Genomic DNA, 26,598 nt, shown 5'->3' on the forward strand with positions numbered 1-26,598 from the left:
ACAGCTTCCGAGCTGTAGTAGACAAAAGGCTGGGCACACGGCAGAAACGGGATCCAAAAATCCACAATGGGACAGTGATGGCCTGGGCACGGCAAGGGGAGGTTTCACAGGGTTCACTGGGAGGTCTCTGCCACACACAGTGCTGGGTGGCCTGCAACTGCCAGTCGACTCTCACTCTGTAGGAATGAAAAATCTATTCCATCCATGGGAGTAATTTCTGGCCCATGAAATGTAAGCAGGAATGTGAGGGGGAACTTCTAGGAAGGCCGACAAAAGAATTCACATGGCTTAGGAGATGCATCCTTTTGACCCTCCAGCTTTTTCTCCACCTTGTGGCGTGCAATGGTTTGAAGGGGCTTGTGCAACCATCTTGGACCACATTGTGGCCTTGAGGGCTGAAGCCTGGCATGGCTGATGACAAAGCAGGGCAGGAGCCGGTGCCCCTGATGACACTGTGGAGCTGCTATAGCAACCTTGGACAGCTCGCACCTGGATCTCTGCCACATGCTACACTATCGATGTTTCTTGGATAGAGAACTGAATGGCTATTCTGTTGAAGCCGCTGTTATACTTTTGGTCTCCATTTCCTTCAGCTCAGTACAATTCCTACCTGTTATGGGTTGAGTTGTATCCCTAACAATATATGTTGAAGTTCTGACCCCCAGTACCTGTGAACGTGGCCTTATTTGGAAAGAAGAACTTGGCAGATAAAATCAAGTTAAGATGAGATCAGACCACATTAGGCTGGGCCCTTGACCCAATAGGACTGGTGTCCTGTGAGGAAGAAAAGACAAAGAGACACGCAGCCAGAAGATGGCCAAGTGACCACAGACAGACACTGCCATGATGTATCTACAGGCCGAGAAATGCCAAGGATTACCAGACACTAGCAAAAGAGGAAAGGATGAAAGCAATCGGAAAGGATCTGGTTTATGTTAAGAGAGGCTGTACAAAGAATTCAGCAATTTCTGCACCAAAGAACAAGTACAATGTAGTCACCACAGAGATCCAAAGGACCCTTCGTGGTACACACACGGAGACTACTAAAGGGTAACCAATGAGTACATACAAATGTTTAAGACTTCCCGTCATGGTGCTAGGGTTCTCTTCCCGCACAATCAGTATTGCTACCCTAAGAGATCACAGCGATTTTCCTAGTTTCATCTTATGCAGAAGCAAGACACTCCCAGGTAGCCTGACAACATTCTCAGTGTCCCCAACTTACTTATCGAATCGACAATTCATTCGGCCATAGCCATTTTGAAATTGTAAGGCAGAATGATTATAGGTTCATTAAGAAAACTCTCCCATGGAGGCCAGAGTCCAGCGTGGTACACATGTTCCCTTATAAAAGTCTTCAACAGTTTCACAACTGAAGATAATGGGAGGCAACACTAGAGTTGTCCCAAAGTAGGACTGGAAATCATTTTACTGCTTTCCTTTTAAGTGACCTTCAAGAAATTTAGTTGAATAAAGAACTGACTAAAGGACTCCTCACAGTGCTCCTGCCCCAGAACCTGTACAATTTCACTAATTATTGCTACCATGGCCCAGGGAGTCTCATGTAGATGCTTTCTTATCTCCACATGAAGAATGGAAATGGCCCTGCTGGAGTGGCTCAGTGGATTGAGTGATGGCCTGCAAACCAAAGGGTCGCCAGTTTTGACTCCCAGTCAGGGCACGTGCCTGGGTTGTGGGCCAGGTCCCCAGTAGGGGGCACACGAGAGGCCACCACACATTGATGTTTCTCACCATCTCTTCCCTTCTCTAAAAATAAATAAATAAAATCTTTTTTAAAAGAATGGAAATATTAGTAAGAAAACTTTAACTTAGTTTAAAATCTTAGCTCTGTAATGAAAACTAAACAAAACTTATGCTTTATTTTTCGGTGAATTACATGATACAGAATCCCCTGTGGGTTCAAGTTCACAGCCATACAGATTTGGCCACCTTAAGCAGTCACAACCATGTCCTTAAATAAGGAGCTATTAATAAAATATTTACTCTCTGACTTGGTTAAGTCCTGTCTCTATCAGCAGTGTGGGAAAGGGTTCTATTCATTTAAGAACTTATGTAGACCTCAGAGTTGTCATTCCTGTATTTATTTGCAGTTTCTTTTTTTTAAAATTTTTTAATTGATTATGCTGTTACAGTTGTTCTATTCCCCCCCTTCATTCCCCTCCACCCTACCCCCTGTCCCCACCATTACCCCCCCTTTAGTTTATATCCATGTGTCTCAAGTTCTTTAGATTCTATATTTCCCATGCTATTCTTGCCCCCCCATCTATTTTCTACCTACTGTCTATGCTACTTATTTTCTGTACCTTCTCCCCCCTTCTCCTCCTCCCACTTCCCTGTTGCTAACCCTCCTTGAGATCTTCATTTTTATGGTTCCACTCCTGATCTAGTTGTCCTTTTAGTTTGCTTTTGTTTTAGGTGTGGTTGTTAATAACTGTGAGTTTGTTGTCCTTTCACTGTTCATGTTTCTTTAACTTCTTTTTCTTAGATAAGTCCCTTTAACATTTCATATAATATGTAGTAGAAAATAATAACCAGCAACTTGTACATTGTCAATTCCCATGAACCTAGGAAAACTTTACTGATTTTTTATAAGATATCTGAGCAGGGAGACACATCTAAGAGAACAGAGAGACCCTGAGAACAAAATTATCCAAGCTTTCTTCTCATTACTCTGGCAACATGAGCCAGAAGAAGAGCCAGCTTTTATATACCAAGTCAATTCTGGAAAGTGCTCAAGCCAACTGCAACCCGGGACTAAATGAGAGCAGATTTATTATGTGAGGATGAGACTGGCACAGTAAGAAGCCAGTGCTTTACTCTCAAACTTGAATGTGTCAGGCAATAGGAAGCAGTGCTTTTGTCCAAATGAGTATTTATAAGTGACTATTTTTGCCCACAGATATCAATTTTATATAATTTAGGTAATGTTAAGCCAGGTTTATAAATAAGGATAGGTCCTGTTCATTGATGTATACTCAGTATCTAGCAAAGTACCTAAGATATAGGTGTTCAATAAATAATTCTTACATGAGAGTCATATATGATTGAGACACAGCCACCCAGAACTTAAAAGCCAGATAAGCTTAATCCTGCAAAATTAACACCTCAGAAGCCCTATGATAATTATAATGATCCTGCCCATCACACCACTGATTTGGGAACTTCTCTGAAACTACAGCAGGTCCTCAAATAGCATCATTTTGTTATATGTCGATGAGATGCCATAGGAACTTAACTCTTGTCTATGTCAGTTAGCCCATGGTCAAACTGGTTTCATTATACACCATTTCGCTGAAAATCACAAAACCCAACTGATGATGTTAAGTGAGGACTTACTGTATCTCTAGGAAGACGTAGCTTTTTCCTACCAGGAAAACCTAGGAACCTCATAAATAGAATTAAGAAATTCCCCACTCATCACTAGCAACTCAAAATGAGCTGCAGAAGAATGGGCTCGGTCCACTGTCGAGGTCCCCGTGAGGAGTGGCTAAGGGCGGGATCGCCAACCAGGATGCTGTAGACCTCCAGTTATTCCCCAGGGCTATGTTCTGAGCTGCAATATGACCCAAGGAGCTAAGCTATAAAAGCTCCTCTCTGGGAAGGATAGCTGAGAACTTTGAGAAATACCTGTCTTAAAATGCCACTATTTTTGAGGACAAGGATATGAAGGGAAAGAATAATTTCAAAATTCCTGTGTTGGTTCACTCATTTAAAAAGGACAATAAATGATCAAAGATAACCGGATGTATTAAACCCTGACCACTAACATCATCACCGTGTGCCAGAAGGTTACCGATCTACTGCTATACACTTTCCTTTAACTTTCACCAAGAATGCAATCATAAAGCTGACTGACTTTCTAAGAAGTAATTCAATTTTCAGTGAACTTCACTTGATGAGCTAGATGTTAAAGGCTCAAAGGCAGCATGGGTTCTTGAAGGTAGGTTGATTCCCCTGGAGTCTACAATTGGATTGATGACTCACGCTAAATAGGCTTACTCTTGTTCGCTTTCTGCACGTGCAGATGCAAGTCTTGTGATCAGACTGACGTAAAATGAATTTGCTATGACAGCTAACTCTCACTTTGTGTTCTGTATTTTAAAAAAAAATCTACATTCTACTTTGTTAATTATCGAAGCTCTACAAAATTAGGCAAGGAACTTTTATACATATCAAATTAGTTCAACGTAAATGAATGATAATGTTCAAACACTTCAAAAGTGGTGAAACGGGTCCACTCATCAAGTACTGGTTACAGTATAAGTTGGGATAACACATTAACAAAGCAATTTCACAATGCAAATCATGACCATACTGTATTTATACATTTTCATATGTACCATCGATAAGAATTTATCCTAAATATTTCAAATAACAAAAAATAATTCAAGCAGGAAAATATTAGTTACAATTTTCTAGTAAAGAGATAATAAAAGTAGCCTAAAATGCCCACTGACAGGGCTGGTCAAATTGGCATTTAAAAACTGTGGTACTGAAAATTAAGTGGCACCACAGATGGGTGCTTTTGACAAAGATAAACATGATACAGGAGCGTATTTTCATGATGACTGAAAACCCATAAAACGTCAAGTGGACAGGCAAAAGGACAAGGCAATACACATCAATGGTGGTAGCCATTTGTAGTTTTTGAGTTCTTGCTAAATTCTGTGAGATGACCATGTATTATCTTAAATATTTTCTTAAAACTAGCCTGTGGAGCAACCATTTTCAGTGAAAAGATTTGAAATGAAAATGCGGCCAAAGAACCCTGCCTCTGGGTTCAAAACAAATAAGTAAATAAACAACAGGTTTCCTATTCTCACTCTCTTCCCACCAACATCCTCACAAATCCTCGGGCCAGATCAGTGTGAGTAGTGGGGCACATCACAGTCTGCTTTGGCGAGGCAGACCGCACAGGCTGTGAGAGGTCTGTAATAAGCCCGTTTTGCTTGGGCCAGCCTGGAGTCCGTGAGATGTACTTGATCGCAAAACCCTCTTTGCACGGAAGACCTTCCAAAACATTCCTCTCCCCACAGTTCGGGAGATGGTGCCTGAGCTGATCATGGTCAAAGGAAATTACCAGGAAGACGTTTCCAGGCCACGTGCTCCCCAGCTGGGAGTCACTAATGACAGTGTCTGCCTTATCCCGCAGGTGTCTGCATTAGGGTAGAGAAAAAGCTTGCCAACTGTTCGTCTATGCTGCTACCTAGAAACACTGGAATGCCACACAAATAAACCCTTTCGGGGACTGGTTTGGGAGGTTTTCTGGCCCTTACAATAGGGGTTCTGATGTAGTCTGAAGATAACAGCCATATTCTTGAATGGTTATCTCTTCTCTGTCATTATGAAATGGCAACCAAAGAAATATGAGTGACCCATATGAGAATTAATTTCTCTTTTAGACATCAATATAGCACCGTTCATAACATGAAAAAAGAAGGCATATTTTTTTTTGAAGTCTAGATATTTTAAAAGTGTGTAGGTGGTAGTAGGATGTCTCCACCAAGCGAATTCCAAACATGTACTTCCCAGAGCTGAGAAATGGGCAAACACAGGTCCCCTGCACCCCCAGACGTGCACAGTTCCTTTGGCGTTGTTTATGCCCCGTTACCTCTGCTCGAAGTGTCGCTTTCATGCAGACTTGGCAAAGAGCTCCGTTTCGGGAGAACTGAAGGGGGAGGTTCCGAATTCGATTTCGACACGTTGGCTCCTCACAAATCAACCAGCCCTGCAGAGAAAAGAGAGAGAGAGAACACTTCAGTCCTCTCATCATCTGCACGGGCACAAACGAAAAGCCCCTTCGTTAGTTATCAGGACACACTCAGGTCAGTCAAACCTTTAGAGATTCTGAAACAGCTCATTACCTTTCTTTGCTGATGTGTTCACTTGATCGTGGCCCAAACTTAAAAGCTCGGCAACTCATCATGTTTTACAAAAAGATTATACAAGATGTCATTATCTTTTCTTAAAATGTAACCCCCTCCGCAAACAAATTATCTCCCAATAAAAACTTATATCATTACACACAGATGTAAACCAAGGGGTCTTAGTTCACTAATGCGGACCGTTACCAAAGTAAAGAATATACCATAGAAATAAATGACTTTCCCAACAGCTGAGTAACTACTGATTACCTAATTGCTGCGATCAGTTTCCTTCTCCACAAAAAGAGCAGAACAGTACATGCTTTACAGGTTTGTTGTGGTTGTGATGTAACACACTCAGAGTGCTCAAGTTTCACACTTGGCGTAGAGAAACACTGACAAAATGTGAGCAACACTTTCATGTAAATTAAAACATATATTTCTAAATATTTATTTACTCATTTTGATTTATAGAGAGAGGGGAAGGTAGGGAGAAAGAGAGGGAGAGAAACATTGATGTGAAAGAGAAACATCGATTGGTTGCCTCTCATACCCTCCCTGACCAGGGACCGAACCTGCAGCCTAAGCACATGTCAGGACCGGGAATCAAACCAGCAGCCTTCAGCTTTGCAGGACGAGGCTCCAACCAACTGAGCCACACCACTCAGGGCAAAGCATATGCCTTTACACATGTTCCCTGGAGGCATAAAATCTGCTGCCATAGTCTCAAGGACAACATCAACTGACCACCCTTTTCCGGTCATTTCAAATAGTCACTGCCCACTTCTCTGTGCACTTTCTCCCTGCAGTTACTCTCCTTTGTTGCTCTTGTGTGAATTTTCTCATAGAGCTGTGACGACAATATGCCCATTATGTTAAGTCAGCACTGTTCGCTATAAAACGTATCTGCTAAACCAGGAAGACAAGACCTCACAAATAGGGTTGAGCAAAACTCTGGGGGTTTTAGTGCTACATATATTAGCCATAATAAGCCTAAAGCCAATTAGGGGGTATAAAGGTGCATATATGTTCCCTTGTTGCATGGGTTCCCACTCGAGGAGCTGCAAGTAGGGAGCTGACTGTCTTTGGGTCTTTAAGAGTGTTTGCAGAGGTGGACCTTCTGAACTGGTTTTGAAGAGTCAGCAGAAGTGTGGTAGGTAGAGAAGGCAGGAAAGACAACTGAGGCAGAGAGAACATGTACAAAAGAATGAAGGCCAGAGAGAGCTGTGAGCGATATTCTGAAGAAAGACATCAGTGGGCTCTGGCAAGCGTGCCTTGGTTGGAGCGTAGTTCTGTAACTGAGAGGTTGCAAGTTCGATCCCCAGTCAGGGCACATGCCTAGGTTGATGGTTCCTTCCATGGTCTACGCAAAGATCCCCAGTCTGGGGCCATACAGGAGGCAACTGATTGATGCTTCTCTCTCACATCAATGTTTCTCTTTCTCTCCCTTCCTCTCCTCTAAAAGCAATGGGAAAAAAAAGTCCTCAGGTGAGGATTAAACAAAAGGAAAAGGCACCAGCGAGATGTTTAACTACGTTCCCTGTTTCTAGACTGAGCAACCTTTTGGTTATTTTCTCCTGAGAGGACAGCAGTGTGTATACAATTGTTGCTTAATTACATTGGGACCCTTGCCTGCCATTTATTAATATGGTCAGACAGCATTAATCCAAAGCTGCAGGATGTCCCCATTCGTTGCTGTGCTAAAGAACCTCATTCCTCAGAATCGGCTCTTCTTGGAGGTAGCTACGACCAAACTCAAGGGAAAGCACTCCGAACCAGTTCTGCCAGCTCCATTAATGACTTTTACCCCAGAGAAAGTGCAATGTAAAATTTTTGACTAAAACAAAATAGGCTACCTGTAAAGCATATAAAATTCATCTAGTCAACACATTCACAGTAAGCTTCACTCCCACCTTCAGTCAACAGGCTGAGCTATTCATATTTAAGTTGAACTTTCCAGGTATAGGGTCTTAAGGAGTCCTTACGAAGTCTTTCATACATGCCCAGAACTATATTTAACATTGTGGAGAATAGGTAAAGAGCTCCCAGGTACAGAGTTTCAGGAAATTACAATCTAAAGAGGAAAACAAGGTACATACACACAAAGAAAAAGCAATTCAGTGTGGTCTGGCTTTAAGGAGCAAGTTGTATGGTACCAACTGTAAATGCAAAACACCATGGAGAAGGGATGGAGTCACGTGGACCCTACCTATCTTAGACAAACAACTACCACGGCAGCAAAAGACGACAAACTAGAAGAAAGAATCAATGGTTCTGGGTCACAGGCAGCTGGTTTTACAATCCCTAGGGCCTAGGACCACATTTCCTTGATTGAAGGGCACGTTTTTATTCACATCTTAATATTCCCAAAACTCAAGGTGCATTTGCAATGGACATGTACATTTAATGACATATTTACATTTCCTTCGAAAAAGCTGTTAAGAGTGCAGCTCATAATTGACAGTCCCTCAGAATTAAACAGAACACCAATACTCAGGTTTAGCCTGTGCTAGGGATGGAGCACACAGGGCGGGACAGGGGGGCTAATAGCAGCAGCAGTTTTAAATGCAGCCTATAAACTCTAAAGGTCAGACTAGCTGTTTCTGGAAGTAACCATTTAGGCATATTAAGAAAGGAAATAGTAGGCTCCAAGCAAACCGCATATGAAAAATGTAGGACTGGATGACTCCTTCTTTATTCATTTGAATTTGGTACATTGTATTTGCTACCTGAGGCTTTATACACTTTGGAATGTGTATCAGTTAACAGTGCCAACCATAGCTGTAATTCACTCAATTCCAAACATAATTTTTAATAAGTAAGCAAACAGGTAACAACTATTATGGGTTTTTAAATATTTTTAGAGAGGGGAACGGATGGAAAAAGACAGGGAGAGAAACATCAGTGTGTGGGTGCCTCTCACATACTACTGGGGACCTGGCCTGCAACCCAGGCCACCTGCTATGTGCCCTGACTGGGAATCAAACCTGCAACCCTTTGATTCAAAGGCTGGGGCTCAATCCACTGAGCCACACCAGGTGGGGCACAACTATCATGTTAAGATACAATAAATTATTAAGCATTAGTACACAGCCTGGAAGTTAAAACTATTCTTTAATTTTTAAAATATAATGCTCAATAAGCTAGCTCCTTTTAGATGTGTTTGAAACTTGACTCCATCAATTTGCTACAACTTTAAGACTCACTAGGTGAGCTGCCAACCAGGGAGATGCTAAATTGTCACCTCACCTGCTTCTAAAGCAAATACCTAACTCTAACTAAATGTCCTTTCAAATCATATAACAGATAATATAATTTGTCTAGACTTCCTACCAGTTATAATTAACATTAAAGAGGTCTTTTCTTCTTTGTCACCTCTCTCTATTCAGTACTTATTTGGGTTTGTTTGTACTTACTATCTGTTAATCTCCCTTTACAAATGACAACAATAACTCATGCTATTATGCATGGAAATTAAACATGCTGATAACTGTGAAGGGAACTGGGGCTGAAAAAATATTAAAGCCTGTAACTCTTTATGCTTCTTGTTTTATTTTGATAACTAAGCTTTTGGTCATGCTCTATTTTAAACAAAACTCTTCTAGGGGGGAAATAGGCCCTAATCATATTCAATAATATTCTTTGCTTCCATTCACCTCGGTTAAGTACATTTTGGTTAACCCTTTGTTTCCCCAACAAATAATAACTGACTATACTAAATCTATCTTTCAAAGAACATTTTTGTTGTTAAAAATAAATATGCCAGGTCTTTGAAAATATTCCGCGAGGGACAAATCACCACTGAGAATTTCACCTTTCATGGGTGTTGAAAACAAAAGAAATGAAAAGACTAACATTGTATAAATTCATTTTGAATTATTATTCACAGAGAGAAAACTAAACTTATTTTCATTTCCCATGTTGGAAAATAATGTACAGCCCAAAACGATGTTGCCAAGTCAACCAAAGAAAAAGAAACTTAATGATATATAGTTCTTTGTAAGTACAACCTATAAAAAGGTTTGGGCTTTACAAAAAAACATTTTATTTATTTATTTTTAGAGAGAGGGGAGGAGAGGGAGAGGGAGGGAAAGGGGGGGGAGAGAGAGAGAGAAACAGTGATGTGAGAAAGAAACATTGACCAGCTGCCTCCCATACACACCATGACAGGGGACTGAACCCGCAACCCAGGCATGTGCCGTGACCAGGCATTGAACCAGCAACCTTTCACTCTGCAGAATGATGCCCAACCCACTGAGCCACACTGGTCAGGGCAGAAGGTTTGGGCTTTAGTAAAATCCTCCAGAACCACTAAGGATATTATCTGCTACCCAAATATGTCCATTTTATTATGCAACGTCACGCCAAAGTGGCAAATTGTCATAACCCACAGAAATAAGGTCATTAACATACTTTGTGTATTTTATATTTTCATGTACCTATTTCTGCATCCCTCTTTTATGGACATACACATTTTGGGAGATTTGTAAAAATAAAAATATTCTGAATTTTTAAAAAATATTTATTTATTTATTTATATTTAGAGGGGAAGGAGAGAGGGAGAGAAACATCAATGTATGGTTGCCTCTCGGGGGTCCCCTGCCGGGAACTGGCCTGCAGGGAACTCGCTTGCAACCCAGGCATGTGCCCTGACTGGGAATTGAACCTCGATCCTCTGGTTCGCAGGCCTGTGCTCAATCCAGTGAGCTACACCAGCCAGGGCTCTGAATTTTTTATATATACACACACATAGATTTGTGTATATAAAAGAAATAAATAAAATAAACTTATTATATAACATATATAAATTATATAAATAAAAGAAATAAGGCTATTAAGCTTTCCGGATAGCTATCATAACCATGTTTATAAGTACAGAGTTCAAAAGAGGTGAAGCCAGCCTGGCCAATAGCAAGACAAAGACTTTCCAAAACATGCAAAGATCTCTCACCTGTGGTTTTAGTCTCAGCATCACTAATTCCTTGAAATTATTGTGTCACATGCCAATTGGTTCTGATTGCTGAATTGTATTTCTGAGGCCTCACCTGAAATGTTTTTGTCTGCACATGCTACAAAGGGATCGATTTCGACTTGTCACTGAGGCATTCCTATCAGTTGTCCCTTAAACACAAACTGCTATTCATTTGTGTAATAGGAAGAACAAATAGGGTTGCAAGTGAGTTCCCTGCAGGCCAGTTCCCAGCAGGGGACGCACTAGAGGCAACCATACATTGATGTTTCTCTCCCTCTCTCCTTCCCCTCTAAAGATAAATAAATAAATAAATATTTTTTTAAAAATTCAGAATATTTTTATTTTTACAAATCTCCCAAAATGTGTATGTCCATAAAAGAGGGATGCAGAAATAGGTACATGAAAATATAAAATACACAAAGTATGTGTATCAAGTTCTAAAGCGTGTGCTGTCCTGTCCTGTATCAAGAGTTTGATAAACTCTTGAGCAGTGCTACTCCATCCAGCCCGGGATGTGAATCATCCTTTTGTCCAGGGGCTCCACACTGTACACACTTCCTGCCCACTAGTCACTCAGTAGCCATCTTGGTTATCAGATGACTGTAGGTACCACAGTGCTTTGGGGCAAGTAACCCCTATTTTGCTTTATTTTTATTCACAACTTATTTTACTATAGTTGCTCTATTTTATTATTAGTTATCACCAATCTCTTACTGTGCCTAATCTATAAATTAAACTTTATCGCCCTGGCTGGCGTAGCTCAGTGGATTGAGTGTGGGCCTTCGAACCAGAGTATCGGGGTTCGATTCCCAGTCAGGGCACATGCCTGGGTTGCGGGCCAGTTCCCAGTGGGGGACACATGAGAGGCAACCACACATTGATGTTTCTCTCCCTCTCTTTCTCCTTCCCTTCCCCTCTCTCTAAAAATAAATAAATAAAATATTTAAAAAAAAAATTAAACTTTATCATAAATATGTATGTGCAGAGAAACAGTATACATAGGGTTTGGTACTTATCTGATGTTCCAGGCATCCACTGGAGGTCCTGGAACATATCCCCCATAGATAAGGGGGGGACCTTTGTAAATGAATGAATAAAAGCAAAAAAAAAAATGCACAAGGGGCCCTGGCTGGCGTAGCTCAGTGGATTGAGTGCGGGCCTGTGAACCAGAGGATCAGTGTTTGATTCCCAGTCAGGGCACATGCCTGGGTTGCAGGCCAGTTCGCAGTAGGGGGATACACGAGAGGCAACCATACATTGATATTTCTTACCCTTTCTCCTTCCCCTTCCTCTCTAAAGATAAAAAGCAAGCAGAAAAAAAAGCAAAGACACTAAAATAGAGAACAAGGGGACAGTAACCAGAGGGGAGAGGGAAGGGAATTTAAGGGGAAAAAGGGGGAGGGATTTGGAGGAACAAATAGGAAGGACACAGGGACGAGAACTAAGGGGGGTGGAAATGGGAGGGAGGTGGGGAGCAAGGGGCGGGGGAGGCTGGGATGGGAGAAATAGACAAAAAACTGTACTTGAAAAATAACTAAATAAAAAATTTTAAAATTACATATAAAAAAATGCACAAGGGCAAGTTCATGGAAAATAATAAGGGTCCAAAATTCACAGTAGTTCTTACTCTTGAATCAAATATGTGCTGGGTCCTTCTTCTCCCAGTCCCAATCAGTCACCCAGTCTGCCCCCTGGCCTTATAAGTAGTCCTATAAGCAGCAGACCTCACAGTCGATTTACGGCAATAGCCCCCTACCGGACTCTATTCTCTCCCACAGGCGATTCAAAGACAGGCCAAGTACGGTTTCGGAAGGCCTCTCTATTCCCATCCCCCAACTGTATACCTTCCGTAGAGTATTAAGAAGGCATGTTTTGGTCTGGCTTTCCAGTCTTCACAGCCTCACCCCATGCCTCCCTTCTCGCCGTTCCCTTACACAAACTCTCTGCTCCCTGTTTTCTTTTCTCACTGTCCTCATCACATTTTGTCTAATGCCACCTCCTTGTCTTTACTCATGCTGGAGAACACAGGTGGCAAACACAAGGCCTGTGGGCCAAATCTGGCCCCGCACCTTGTTTCTACCCCATAGCAGTGCCGAGCTCTCACTTAACAGGTAAGGAGCAGTTACACGTATACAGTCCTAAAATGACATCTGGCCCTGTGAAGGCAACCGTGAGGCTGATGCGGCCCCGGGTGAACATGAGTGTGACACCCCTGCTCTACAAGCTCTGCCTACAGTGTCTACTCCTTGAGCACCACTTCGTTCCTCTCCTATGTCATTTTTTTCAACCCTCATAAACTTCTCCTTGCAGCCCAACTACAACTGAGCACACAATGCTTTGCACTGTCCCTGAATTATCTTATTTTTACCTAATTAAATGGAGGGTCAGGGCCTAAGAAAATGACTTGCTTTGGAATCGGTAGTGTCCTCCACAGTCTCTAGCACAAAGGTTCACACTCAATGAAGAATACAGTACTGAGGTTATGAAACACTACACTTGGGTGTGGTTTCCCAATTTACAAGATCTATCCACAAAGTATCCAGCAATGTAATATGAAAAAGAGGCATTTATTGAAGAAGATACAAGATATGTTGTACATAGGGCAATGATGCCTTAGTCCCTTTCAAAGTAAGTACCTTGGGACCTCACAGAGTTCTCCCAATCACCATCAGCTGCCCGTCCTATTTTCCTGAATCTCATCAGTGGTCTGAAATCTCTTCCCTTTCAAAGCTGATTTTAGTTTGGGAAAAAGCCAGAAGTCACAGGGCACCAAACCTGGGCTGCAGGGGGCCTGAGTCCCCTGGGGGATTTCATGTTTGGCCAAAAACCTCTGCATAAGACATGATGCATGAATGAGTATATCATCATGATGAAGCTGCCAATCACCAGCTGCCCATAGCGGCAAGTTTTGAATCATCTGAATAGTTTCCACGGAGAAATGTTCAAGCTTAATGCAAAATTTGATGCAGATTTGTTGCTCAACTCACTCATCGTTTTGAATGCAATGGGCACACAGCACACATGGTCACTCAACGGCATGTACTGCCCCCACTGACTAGTACAGTGAAGTCATCATTGTTCACACATGCACATCTCAGCCTATTCTCATTGGCTGCCAGGTTACATCAATGTTGTGTACACCATTCTCGTTATATTAAAAATGGCTGGACCTTTTCTGGACAGACTTCATATTAATGAGTAATTTTGCATAAGTCTCTGAACCCTTCTCTGAGCCTTAGTCTCCTTGTCTATAAAACAGGAATAATACTTATCCTATTAGAGTTGTTAAGAACATCAAATAAGAAAGCCCACACAGAGTTCAATAAATGTCAAATATTATTATCCTATATATCCCTCCAGTAATGGGCTACAGCTGACAATGTACTATTAAAGATATACTGTTCTGCCCTGGCTAGTATAGCTCAGTGGATTGAGCATGGGTCTGTGAAGCAAAGGGTCGCTGGTTCAATTCCCAGTCAGGGCACATGCCTGGGTTGCAGGCCAGGTCCCCATAGGAAACACATGACAGGCAACCACATATTAATGTTTCTCTCCCACTCTTTCTCCTTCCCTTCCCCCCCTCTCTAAAAATAAATAAATAAATAAATAAATAAATAAATAAATAAATAAAAATATTTTAAAGATGTACTCTTCTAACCGGAAAAGAGTCAGGTCCGTTTCCCCCTGGTGCTATCTCAAGATGGAGAATCCCAGTGATGAATAACGGGTATGATTAGGCAGAGCTGTATCTCAATTTGATTGCAAAATAATACAACTATGTGGTCAGCATAAGTGACATGCTCAGGTTTTTCCTGACAAAACTATACTGGCTTTGAAGTTACAGATGGCAGACTGGACACTGAGGGAGGAGGATGTGGTCTTTACTTTCGTTGGGGCTCACAGAGATTTTCAAGAGGCAACGCAATGAAGTAATGCAGTGATGTGTGATTTAAATTGTAATGGCTCTCCAGGAGCACGATGACGGGGTCACAAGGCCAGGTCTGCCAGCATGCTTGCTCTTAGAATTCATCATATTATTACTATTTTCCGTACTAGCCTTAACTGCCCCTCTCCCCAAACTAGATGCACTTCAAGAACACCCAACTCCCTTTTTACTCTAAACCATTTATAATTGTTGTGGGGTTCCCTGGTAGTCACATTTTTCTGTCACACAAGTATCCCCAGTGGAAAATGGGTCTTCTTATAGACAGTGCACAGTATGGGCCTACAGCTGCCTTTGAAAATGACATGTTATGATTTTGGATTTCCAGAAATATCAAAAAAACAAATTGCTTTCTGACCCACATTTACACCCAAAACAGGGAGAAATTTTTCCTAAGATCTCCAGGAGAAGTTTTAACAGGAATATAATTTTGCTTTTAAAGTTAAATTTTCCACACCGCAGCATGCTGGCATGTCAAAGAGTGATTATTAAGTTACAGGCGCTAGAGTAGGAGATGAAACAGCAAATCAGAAAAAATACATACATAAACTAACTATTCACCAAAGTTAACACAAAAATATTTTTAACAAAATTATCAAACAAAACCATTGTGGAAAGTGCCTTGCTGGTCAATGCAAGATTTTGCAATATTATTAAAATTGATTTTTAAAGTAAGACATCTCTTTACATGAACAGTCACATGTCGTTTCATCCAAGTTATTTGAAACTTATTGATCTTATCATTTGTGCAAGGACCAGACTCTGCTATCAGTTTGCTGAAAGGATAATGGAGCACTCCCAAACTGTTATGATAGGTGAGATGCGAACTGTGGTCCTCATTTCAACACACAGAATAGCATTACAAGGGGACAAATTCCCACCGCAGCAATTGTATATTGCATGATAAATGAGCAAGTTGTTATACTTTGCCTCACATCAAATCCAATATCATAGCCTTGTTATTTTAATTTGCAATCATAGGTTGAGCATCAGAAGATGTACCTGAGGGACATTAAAGAGCCCCATGCAAACCATCTTCTCCTGCTATACTGTGAGCAGAGAAAGCCAACAATTACCAGCAATTTTTATTTTACCACTGTAGGACAATACCAGAACGGTTAAAATTGTCTCCATGCAAGCAACTGGGGAAAATATACTTAAAATGACTTTATATGGAAAATCACATGGGGGGGCAGTTCAGTGGGGGACATGTATCTTTCTGTATGGGCAGCTAAAAATCTGTCTAAGTATATTCAAGCCCATTCTATAAAATACTCTCCCTATTCATCCAACTCAAAAGCAAGCTACATTCTTAGGCTATAATAGGTCACAACTAAGTACACAGTACCTTGCTTCAGGAATAATTTCGCTTTGTCTGTCAACTGTCAACAAAGCACAAAGAGCTCATGCAACCCAGCCATGTTCTGTGGATGTTAGAGATCTAACAAAATACAGATAATAAGAATACAAGATTTGTGAGCGCCCCGCTTTCACTTTATATGAGAAACTGAAAGCATTTTCCTCTCCACATTCCATTAATCTCTATTGTATTACAAATTTTTTTTCACAAAAGACTTCTTTTTCCTATGTGAAGCGACAAGTAACTTGGGGATGTAATATTCCAGCCGCGATGAATGTCCAACTTTCCAACATGAATGGTTGTAAATGGATGTGCCAGTTAAGGCACATAGTTATTTCAACAAAGAAAAGGAATAAAAGAATCAAATGGGATGAGATGGTAAAATGGCTACTCTGGTGCTTATATTATTATTTTTGCTTGAAGCATCTAAGCAAAATTGTTAATTATTTCCACCGGCCCTGCTCTCAAGTTTTCTCATTCTTGAAAAAATATCACCTTCCCTATGTACACACACTAAGAAATAAACTTCAAAAGTATGTCTTTGCTGATGTGGCTCAGTGGATTGAGCGCAGGACTGCGAGCTAAAGGGTTGCCAGTTCGATTCCCAGTTGGAGCATAGGCCTGGGCTGTGGGCCAGGTCCCCAGTAGAGGGCGCAGGAGAGACAACCACGCATTGATGTTTCTCTCCCTCTCTTCCTCCCTCCCTCTCTGTCTAAAAATAAATAAAATATTTTTTAAAACTTAAAAAAAACCCTATAAAACTAAACTCAAGGTTTAGTTTCATCAATATGTACCCAGAAAAAAAGACTGGAAGGAAATACTCTAAAATGCCATCACTGGTTACCTGTAGGTGGTTTCTTCTGTTCCTGTATAATCTAAAATTTCTACAAGCATATATTGTTTTTATAATAAAAAAAACATTAAGGAAGGAAGACACAGTTTTGACAAGAGCTTTCAATATAAGCAAATCACTAATACATCTGGAAGATATCTTGAGCTATATACCATGTGTTTTGTTGTGACCGGGATGAATTTTCCGGGACTGCGCTTATGATGAAAAGGGGGGGGGCACATAAAACAGTGTTTTCTTTAAAACATTTTATACTACTTCCGAAATTTCAAAAATGGGTCAATTGAAGCATCTAAGCAGTTCTCAAGTAGAAAGTGGCAGGGCATGTTATTAGAGGTTTGAGAATCATTTCTTAAAATTAAGCCACTCCATGAAACCCGCACAGCCTTCTGGGGAATGTGATCCGAACACTTTTCTTTATGACGTTGGATCTACGAAGGTAGGTGATAAACCAGTTTTAAAAGAGGCACTTTGTTCCATATCTCCTCCCTCGCCTTTATTCAGGATACACGTGGATCAGTTCACGTCCAGGGTAGGAATCAAATTTTTAAAAATTCAATCAGAAGGCCATGCTATAAGCTTATTACGAGCAGAGTTTCTTGTCTTGGCTCAAGTCTAGCTAAAAGTAATTTGTCTGCAGGCTAGAATTTATCAGTATGGGTTACTGCGATGCGCCTTTGGGTAAGGAGCAAACAAATGTGAAAATGAACTACTGCACGCAATTGCCTTAAAGGGCATCTTAAAAATCAGAATGGCGCTCAAACTATCACCAGGCAATGTTTGTTCACTTAACTTTAATTATTTTCTCCTCGAGAATGGTACTAATGAAACTGAATATCTTGCATGGTTTCGAAGGACTGTTTGAATAGTCTGTAAACAGAACTAAGGGTAGACAAGAGATCTGGCTGAGCCAGGGGGTTGCTAGGTGATGTAGAATGTAAACTCACAAACTTGTTAAGGTTTGCCTTGCTTTCATGCCACTTTCACACACTCTCAAAAGTTTTGAGACTTGGTTTTTCAGGTGGCCATTTAAAAAAAAAAAAAGAGGAGACCCCCCTCCCTCCGAAATTCACTGCCCCCAGATGCTCTGCCAGATTCAGAAGAGAAGAAATCCATCTGACCTTTGGATATAACCTGGGAAACTTTGGGTTTTACATAAACATAGAATTATGTATTTTGCGAATGCCCGTAATTTAAGAAACAAATCTCACAAAGGTGGGTTTTTGAATTTCAAAAACACACGTCGATTCTTTTTGTGTTTAACATGAAATAAAATTAGGGTTTCCTTCCAGGAAAAAAAAAATGTGATCCCCGCTTCGAGTATCTGAGGCTATATAACCTTAGAACCGATTATTTTCGTGACAAGCCTCTGGGTTCAGCCACTCATCTCTTTCCCGGCCTACACCAAGTTTGACTGCCTGTGAGGCTGCTCCCTTCGGCCCCCCTCCCCCAAGCTCCTTTTTAAGTAGCTGATCAGAGATTGTCCAGTAAGAGCACTTTATTAGATCATCAGCCAGAGGGGTTCACAAGTACTGAGAGCAATGGGCTCAAATGCGGCACATCAGTTTTAATAGACCAGGGGCTACTAGTAAACTGCAGATACTGCTGAGAACTTTCCATGCACTGAACTCTTGAAAAAAGCACCGTCTCTCCAGCTTAAATGCAGCTGCCTCTTTCAATGCCGCAAATGGGTAAATTTGACAAAAAAGCCACCATTAAGACTACATGAAAGGCTCAAGACAACATCCTTTCAATGCTTTGTACTTCAGTAATCAGATGTACTTACTCACCCCCTCCCCCAAACCCGATCAAGAACTATTTCTGAATGGTAGGAAATAATTCCACTTTGTACATCTTTTAGTTAATCAAGACTTTCTATTCAGCAATTTGACCTTTTGTTCAAAACAGGATTATCAGTTTTTTCGCCAGTTACCAAGGGCGACTCGCATGGTGAACATAATTGCAATAATTTGCAAAACACCATGGCAACCCACATTACAACTAGGTAAATACTGGGCTTTTGTGCTACATTGTTATTTTCAGAGATGCTGGAGTCAAAGAACGAATGACAAATGAACACAAAATTTATATTTGCTTTGTCTCAAAAGAGAAGAAAATTGATAACAAGAATTGGGGGGAAACCGACTACAGCTGTAATTTCTAACTTGATTAATTAGGATGGTAACAGTCCTTAACAGTATATTCAACAAACAGCCCTGACTTCGACTCTCCACCCACCTCTCTCTATACCGCTACCACTATCCCCCCCTACCCCAGACAAATTTTTTCAGCTTGGAGAACAAACATCCCCCATTTGCTCTTTTCTTCAACTTAATGGAATCCTTAATTGCAGAATATTGTTCTCCTGCTCTTCACAGCAGTGAAAACGGAGAGAAAGGAGGAGAGTGCCAGGGCAGACAGGAGCTACAGTCATTTTTCCCCTGCCTCTTCTGGACACCCCAGGCTCAGTGATGAGACGGCATTTTTCTGGTCTCAGCAGCTGTTTCGTAGCAGACAATAAAGTAAAAACTATTTAGCTTTGCAGAAAAGCCACTTCTCTCCTCTTGGCAATACGAGGTAAGTCTACACGCCGAGCTGAAGTTTCATAATTTAAATGCCAGAATGTAAGGTGAGAAAATCCTGTTAATTTTTTAAAAACATGTTTTCCTGTAAATAATGAACTGTGCTTCTGTCCAAAACACTCTTGAAATGCATGCGTTTGCTATTTGAGGAAGATGTTCGACTATATCACCAATGTGCTGAGAGACACTTTTATACTCAGAGAGAGCCCAATTCACAAGACAATCTAAAAATAGAAACTCAATACTCAGAAATTAATACAAAAATCAAACTCATTTTGATAAACGTAGTCTCAAAAAATAAAACTATTATCTTTCTTGTAATAAATGTGATGACTGGAAAAGTTGTACCAGAAGTGTTTTACTCAGGTATAAAAGGCAGGTTCTATTTTATAGCAAAGGAACAGTTTTTTTTCTAAGAGGCACAAATTCTGTTACACTGCCTAGCTTCTTGGAAATGAACAAAATAGACTTTCCATGTAAAATGTAATGTTTTGTGATGACAAGAGAAACGCACACACAGAAAGGGCTCACAGAAGTTACGCTGCCGATATCTGAAGAATAGGAGGTCCCAGATACACTCAGCACAGCCCAGCCTGCTTTCCTCTGCCTGCCTTCTAACAAGGCAGAGCAAAAGCAGTTTCTCCACTGATCTGCCGCATAGTACGGCTAACTTTTGAAAAATCAAATGAATCTGATGGGTCTGTTCTTACTTTGTCAGGGCTCAACACTCCCAGACAGATTTTGAAGATTCAGCTTAGAGAAATCACAATATAACATTCTTCAGAATATGCCTCCGAAATTACAGATACTGTGATTTCTCCGGAGGAGCAGAAATCAAAAGAATGGGACACGTTAACTCCTTCTCAGTCAACACCGATCCGTTTATATTTGGAAAATGTATTTTATTTTCTGGCTTAGTTCGTTCCGAATTTAACATACCTGTATTAAGGATATTCTTAGCAAAAGGCCAAATGTTAAGAGGAAATGTAACCTTTAATGGCAAATAATAAAGGGTTGGACAAGCCTTCAGTACCTTTTGATCAAATAGACTTCACGACAGATCATACAGTGGGCATAAAATCCCCATGACAATGGAAGTTCTTTAAGAAACTGTTTCATATATATATATGAAATACTTTATAATCTATTTGGAATGTCTTCACTTACAACATTTTCCTAATATACTTGACCCCTCCTGCCCCAGTCTTTCGTGGCTTCTGTTCCAGTGGTATTTTTCCTTTTCTACCCACCCCCACCTTTGGCCAACTAAATAGGATGCTTCGTGACTTCTTGTGAATTGCAACATCCAACCCTTTGTAATGTCAATGTGTTACCCAAAGTCAAGAATGGCAAATGCTTAGCAGGCAACCGCATTCCACCTCCAATTCCATCCGTGTGGCCCACAACGGATAAGAGCTGGCACTCACTAGGAACCCCACCTGCTATCCCTGGCCCAAATCCTTCTTGCTCTAGAATTTTCAACTCTGGCTGCACATGGGAATCACCAGGGGAGCACTTTAACACAGAATGCTGGACACCACCCCCAGAGTTTCTGATTCAGTAGGTCTTGGGGTAGGGCCTTGAGAATGTGCGTCTCTAACAAGTTCCCAGGGTATGCTGCTGCTGCTGGCCCGGGGACCACACTTTAAGAACCACTGGTCTGGGGCCGGAATGGGGAACTGGGATTTTAAACAGCAACCCAAGTGATTCCGATGGGCGGCCATGGCTGAGACCCACTGTCCATATTCTCATTCTCTGTTGGTCAAAGAAAACTACTGGTTACTATCTTCTGAAGAATGAACTTTATGAACAGAATTGCACTGAAAAAATCTTTCTCTCAACTCTTTCTCATTCAATATTTACTCTTTCTTTAGATGTTGTCGATGTGGTTCTCTTTTACTCTTTCCAAGTTCTTCATGCAGCATTAGAGTCAGCACATCCGCAAAGGGGACTTAATTGTATTAAAAGAGCTGACCGAGCCTTGGCTGGTGTAGCTCAGTGGATTGAGCACGGGCCTGCGAACCAGGCAATCGCGGTTCGATTCCCAGTCAGGGCACATGCCAGGGTTGCAGGCAGGTTCCCTGCAGGCCAGTTCCCAGCAGGGGACGCACGAAAGGCAACCATACATTGATGTTTCTCTCCCTCTCTCCTTCCCCTCTAAAGATAAATAAATAAAATCTTTAAAAAAATAAATAAATAAAAGAGCTGACCGATACCTATATGGTTCCGATCACGTATGCAGCTAGTTAACATCCTTCCTTTAAACAAACCAATAAACGAACCTTACTCTAATGATAACCACAGAGCCCCAACAGTATGAAGTGTCCTTTACTTAGGAACACAAAATTTTTAGGAGTGCCAGTGGAAACAGTGTCACTGTACAAGAGCAAGCACGATTACATTTTGGACTTAACAAGTGGTATGAAATAATGTATCTAAACCCTCAATCTTCAAGTTGGAAGGGACTTGAGGGCTCTAGTCTAATCCTTCATATTCTGAGAAAAATGAAGTCCAGGGAAAAGTATGTTCCTTGTGCATTCCCACAGCCATTAGCTGTACAGCCACCGGGCCCTGAACTTCTAGTCCAGGACTCCACCCTCCCTATACGCGCTCTGCTTAAGGCACCAGCCAGTAGCTGCATGCAGTTCCCCGGGCACTTGAAATGTGGCCAGTCCAAATTAAGCTGTGTTACAAGTATCAAACGTACAAAGACTTCGTCCAAAACAGATAATATATCTTACTGATAGTTTTAATATTAGAGATTGAAACATTTGGGATCTGATGGGTTAACTAAAATCTATGATTGACTATTTCTTCCCTTGTTTTTAAAATTACAAATGGAAATGTATTGTGTACACTGTTTTAAATCTTGCTTTTTTCACTTAAAAGTACAGGAAATTACACCTTGTAAGTACATGCAGACCTGCAATGTTCCTTTTAATGGCTGCGCAGAATTCTATGTTTGATTGTAATACTTCAACAAATCCCCTTCTGATCAGCAATTTTCCACACAGTACCTTTGACAACATCTTCAAGTACTGTACATTGGGAAGGAGAAATACCCAAATTGGAATTGCTGAGTCAAATGGCATGTTTATTTAAAAATTTGACAGATGTCGCCAAATTGCAGTCCACAGAGAGCGCGTACCACTTTTCACACCCACTAACTGTGTGAGCTAGGACTCCTTTCTCCACACCCTTGCCTACACTACCTGTTACCTAATGTTTGGATCTTTGCCATTTTCATAGGTGAACACTGGTATTCATTTGGACTTCGGAGCTTAAGAGGAGAATGGGGGAAAAGGTGCAGGGATTAAGCATAATTGGTAGGTATGAAATAGACAGAGGGAGGTTAAGAACAGTACAGGAAATGGAGAAGCCAAAGAATTGATATGCACGACCCATGGACATGAATGAGGACAGGGGGAATTATTGGAGGGAAGTGGGGTATCTGGTGGAGGGGGGCAAATGTGGAAAAACTGGGAAAACTGTAGGAGCATAATCAGTAAAATATACTTTTAAAAAAAGAGTGAGCTTAAACATCTGTGTCTATGTTTATAAGCTATTTCTTTCTCCATGAATTGCCCATCTCTGCCCTTTACCCATTTTTCTACGAGATTAGCGGTCTTTTCTCCTTGATTTACAAGAAGACTTTATATGTGAAGGAAATCCCCCCTTTGTTATTACATGGGTTGCAAATATGTTTCCAGCTCATGATTTCTCTTTTCATTTTATGGTTTGTGTGTGTGTGTAATTTTGTGCCCCGCAAGAAATTTTTACTTTTAAATTTGTGGTCAAATTTATTGTTATTTTCCCTTTTCAGATTCTGAATTTTGTGTCATTTCAAGAAGTCTTCCCAACTCCAACATTACTGAAAATATCTATTATTTTTATAGTTTCATTTTCGAAGTTTAAATTTTTGGTTCACCTGGAATTTGTTTTAGTATAGAGAGCAAGGAAGGAATTGTACTGTATTTTTCCCCCCCAGATGACTACCCCCTACTGATATAAACCACCCCTTTATATAATACTAAATGCAACTTTAGGTCTATTTCTGGACTTTCTGTATTGGCTCCATTAAAATCAAGACAGCACCAAAATATTTTAATTACCCTAAACTCCTAAATACTTTAATAAGTGGCAGGTCATCTTCTTTGTGGGAATTTCGTTATGAATGATTTTTTTCTTGCCTCATTACAATAGCTAATACTTTTAAAAGTTAGTATTTACCAAGATTTTCTGTGGGCTGGGTCTAGCATCAGATTTCCCAAGAATGTAGGACTGTGGACCCAAGCCACCAGAGGATCTGTACAACTGGAAAAATGTAATCATATTAAAATTGCTACAAACTTTGGTGCAAAACACTTAAAATCAACTTCAGAGCTAAAATGACTTTAACGATATTAAATGGTTAACTAAATGCTAAAATGTTTCCTTTTATATTGGGGGGAATTAGTCTTCTTGAAAGCTCTCTTCCCTAACATAGTCTTCTTAATCACTTCCCCTGGCTCTGCCTCTAAAAAAATTTTGTGAAGTTGAAGAGATCTCAACTTTGGCTGCCTGTGTCTTCTTTCATTTCAAAAAGGGTGCTATATGGTTGGAAGGTCTGTCCTAGCATAAGAATCCCGTAATTTCAGGACGTAATGTTTTTAAATGAACATGAGGTTCCCCATAACCCTTCATGACTTAGCCATAACTGAAGTTAGAAAAATATACACATATTCCTATCACCGAAAGTATTTCCTCTTAACAAAACCTCATTACTCTACCATTAGTAAGTTAGGGTTTCATGTTATTACTATTTTCATGCAACTGGCCCTGGCTGAGCAGCACACCCCAGTGGATGTCTACTTCTCAAAGTGTGGTCCCCAGACCAGCAGCATCAGCATCAGCATCACCTGAGACCCTATCAGACACGTGAATTCTCAGGCCCCACGCTAGACGTAGAAGTGGACACTTTGGGGTGGTACCTAGCAATCTGTGTTTTAACAAGCCTTTCCTGGTGTGTGAAAAATGGGCATGCATTTACACAAATAAGGTTTAATGAGTATAAATGGCGATGCTGAATTGTACATGCCACCAAGTTGTAAAGTACGTGGTCTGGCAGAAGTAAGGCCTGCTTCACTGTGGTTGGTAGGGTAATAGTAAGTGTGTAGTTTCAACTGGAACACTTCACCTAAAATACCATACGGTGTGCTTGAGTATGATGTTGTTATGTTACAGACTTACATGCTTATGACTTTATAATAAAAGGTTTTGTAATAAAAAAGGGGCATTACTTGTGCCTGACCCTGTATATAGAAGGCAGGCTGAGGCAAAGTGCTGGAATGACAGAAGGCTAAACATCATCCATGCCGGTCCCGACATTTGCCCATTATGCCACCAACTACTCTATGCCCTTCCGAATACTTCTATTACTCAGGATTTGAATATATCTCCTCAGGGCCTACAATTTCTAACTTGGAAGAAGCATAAGGAAAGAATCTCTAAAGAAAATATCATCCACATTAGCAGATGTGTTCACGTGCTACCAAAGTATGTTCAAAGAAGAAGTCCTTCGCTTCAGCTCCCCAACTCTCTTGAACTTGCTCTGAATCTTCTAACTAGCTCCTCAGTCTATTTTCACATCTCGCCCACCTGCACCAAAGCCAACAAACATCCCACGGATGCTGAGATAAACTTAGGCCATCCATTCACTAGTCCACTGCCCTACTTCTGATTCTACTCGGGCTTATGAGAGGCTGATGGGAAAAGATCCTCTTCAGCTCCTCATCTGATGTTTTCCATAATAAAATGAAAGAACTGGACTCTGCTGCATAGGTACAGCCACTGAGTGCTGCTCCGCCACACCAAAGCCAAAAATGGGGCTGGAGTAGGTCATTAATTCACTAAGAACAGAGAGGGCACTACACCTCATCAACTCTCCTTCCCTGAAAACATGCTTATAAGACCTCCTATGAGAGAAGCATGCAGAAACTTTGACATTTCTATGCACTGGCCTGCAAACTACCATTGAGGAAGGACAGTCTCATGTAACAGAATGGATTTTATGGATTCTGTGGAGATAAGAGGTCTGAGATACTACGGTAACTGGCCGCAAACCTGACACACAATTATTGAACATGCTATAAAAGCTCCCTGCATCATCAAGGTGGTCAAACACCTGAGGTACTTTCCATTCCAATAGGAAAGGAGAAAGACTCTCCACCCTACTGCTATATTCGCACTATCACCAGAACACTGAGGATCACAGCGATATGTGGGTCCAGGTATCCGGAGTGGGAATACAGCTTTTCACGTGTCTGCCAAGCTGCTTCCCTACGCAGAAAGGACTTGGCCTTGATCTAGCCCAGCTTCTCCCCAAGCTGCCTATACTAGGAACATCATTCCCCAAATTGCATTTGAAGTGACCTTTACAGTGAAAATATGCCAAGATAGTTGTATTTTTCACGTATTTATATGAATTCAATTGAATGATCAAATAATTAAATCAAACACTGAAGTCAAACAACCTGCTGGACCTGTACTTAAAAACATAATTTCCACTGTCTCTCTTGGGTAATGGATATTTTTATGTGGGAAACCTGGAGTGCAAGAGTGAGCATGAATTTAAGTGCCAGAGGTCCAAAGGAATTAATACCAAAGATTAAAAGATATTTTCGGGATAGAGGATAGAAAAGAGGAAGGAGAAAGGGAGACAGAAAATAACCACAGGTCAGTTCCCCACTCCCCAAGGGCTGGGATCCTATCATTCAGCTTTGAGCCCCGCCCGATGGCCTAACAGAGTATCTGACCCACTGCAGGAGCTGAAGAAATGTTCTTTTAACTTTATTTTTTTTTTTACTTTTAAAATTGATTTTTAGAGGGAGAGAGAGAAACATGGATTTGTTGTTCCACTTATTGATGCATTCATTGGATGATTCTTGTATGTGCCCTGACCAGGGATCACACCTGCAATCTTGCTGTATCAAGACAACACTTTAACCAGGGCTAGATGTTATTTTAA

At 40.9% G+C, this 26,598-nt stretch overlaps 1 protein-coding gene across 3 annotated transcripts in view; it reads right to left on the reverse strand.

The window, feature by feature from the left end:
• POLA1 (DNA polymerase alpha 1, catalytic subunit) overlaps positions 1–26,598 on the reverse strand; it is a 303,248-nt gene that overhangs the window by 97,417 nt on the left and 179,233 nt on the right. For all 3 annotated transcript variants that reach the window (XM_037142925.2, XM_053655776.1, XM_037142924.2), the window contains one exon: positions 5,633–5,749. In XM_037142925.2, the coding sequence (XP_036998820.2) occupies positions 5,633–5,749 (117 nt within the window). The remainder of the gene's footprint in view (positions 1–5,632; positions 5,750–26,598) is intronic.

The sequence above is a fragment of the Artibeus jamaicensis genome, unplaced genomic scaffold (assembly GCF_021234435.1).
Source record: "Artibeus jamaicensis isolate MK-2021 breed Jamaican fruit bat unplaced genomic scaffold, CSHL_Jam_final scaffold_1283, whole genome shotgun sequence".
Lineage (NCBI taxonomy): Eukaryota > Metazoa > Chordata > Mammalia > Chiroptera > Phyllostomidae > Artibeus > Artibeus jamaicensis.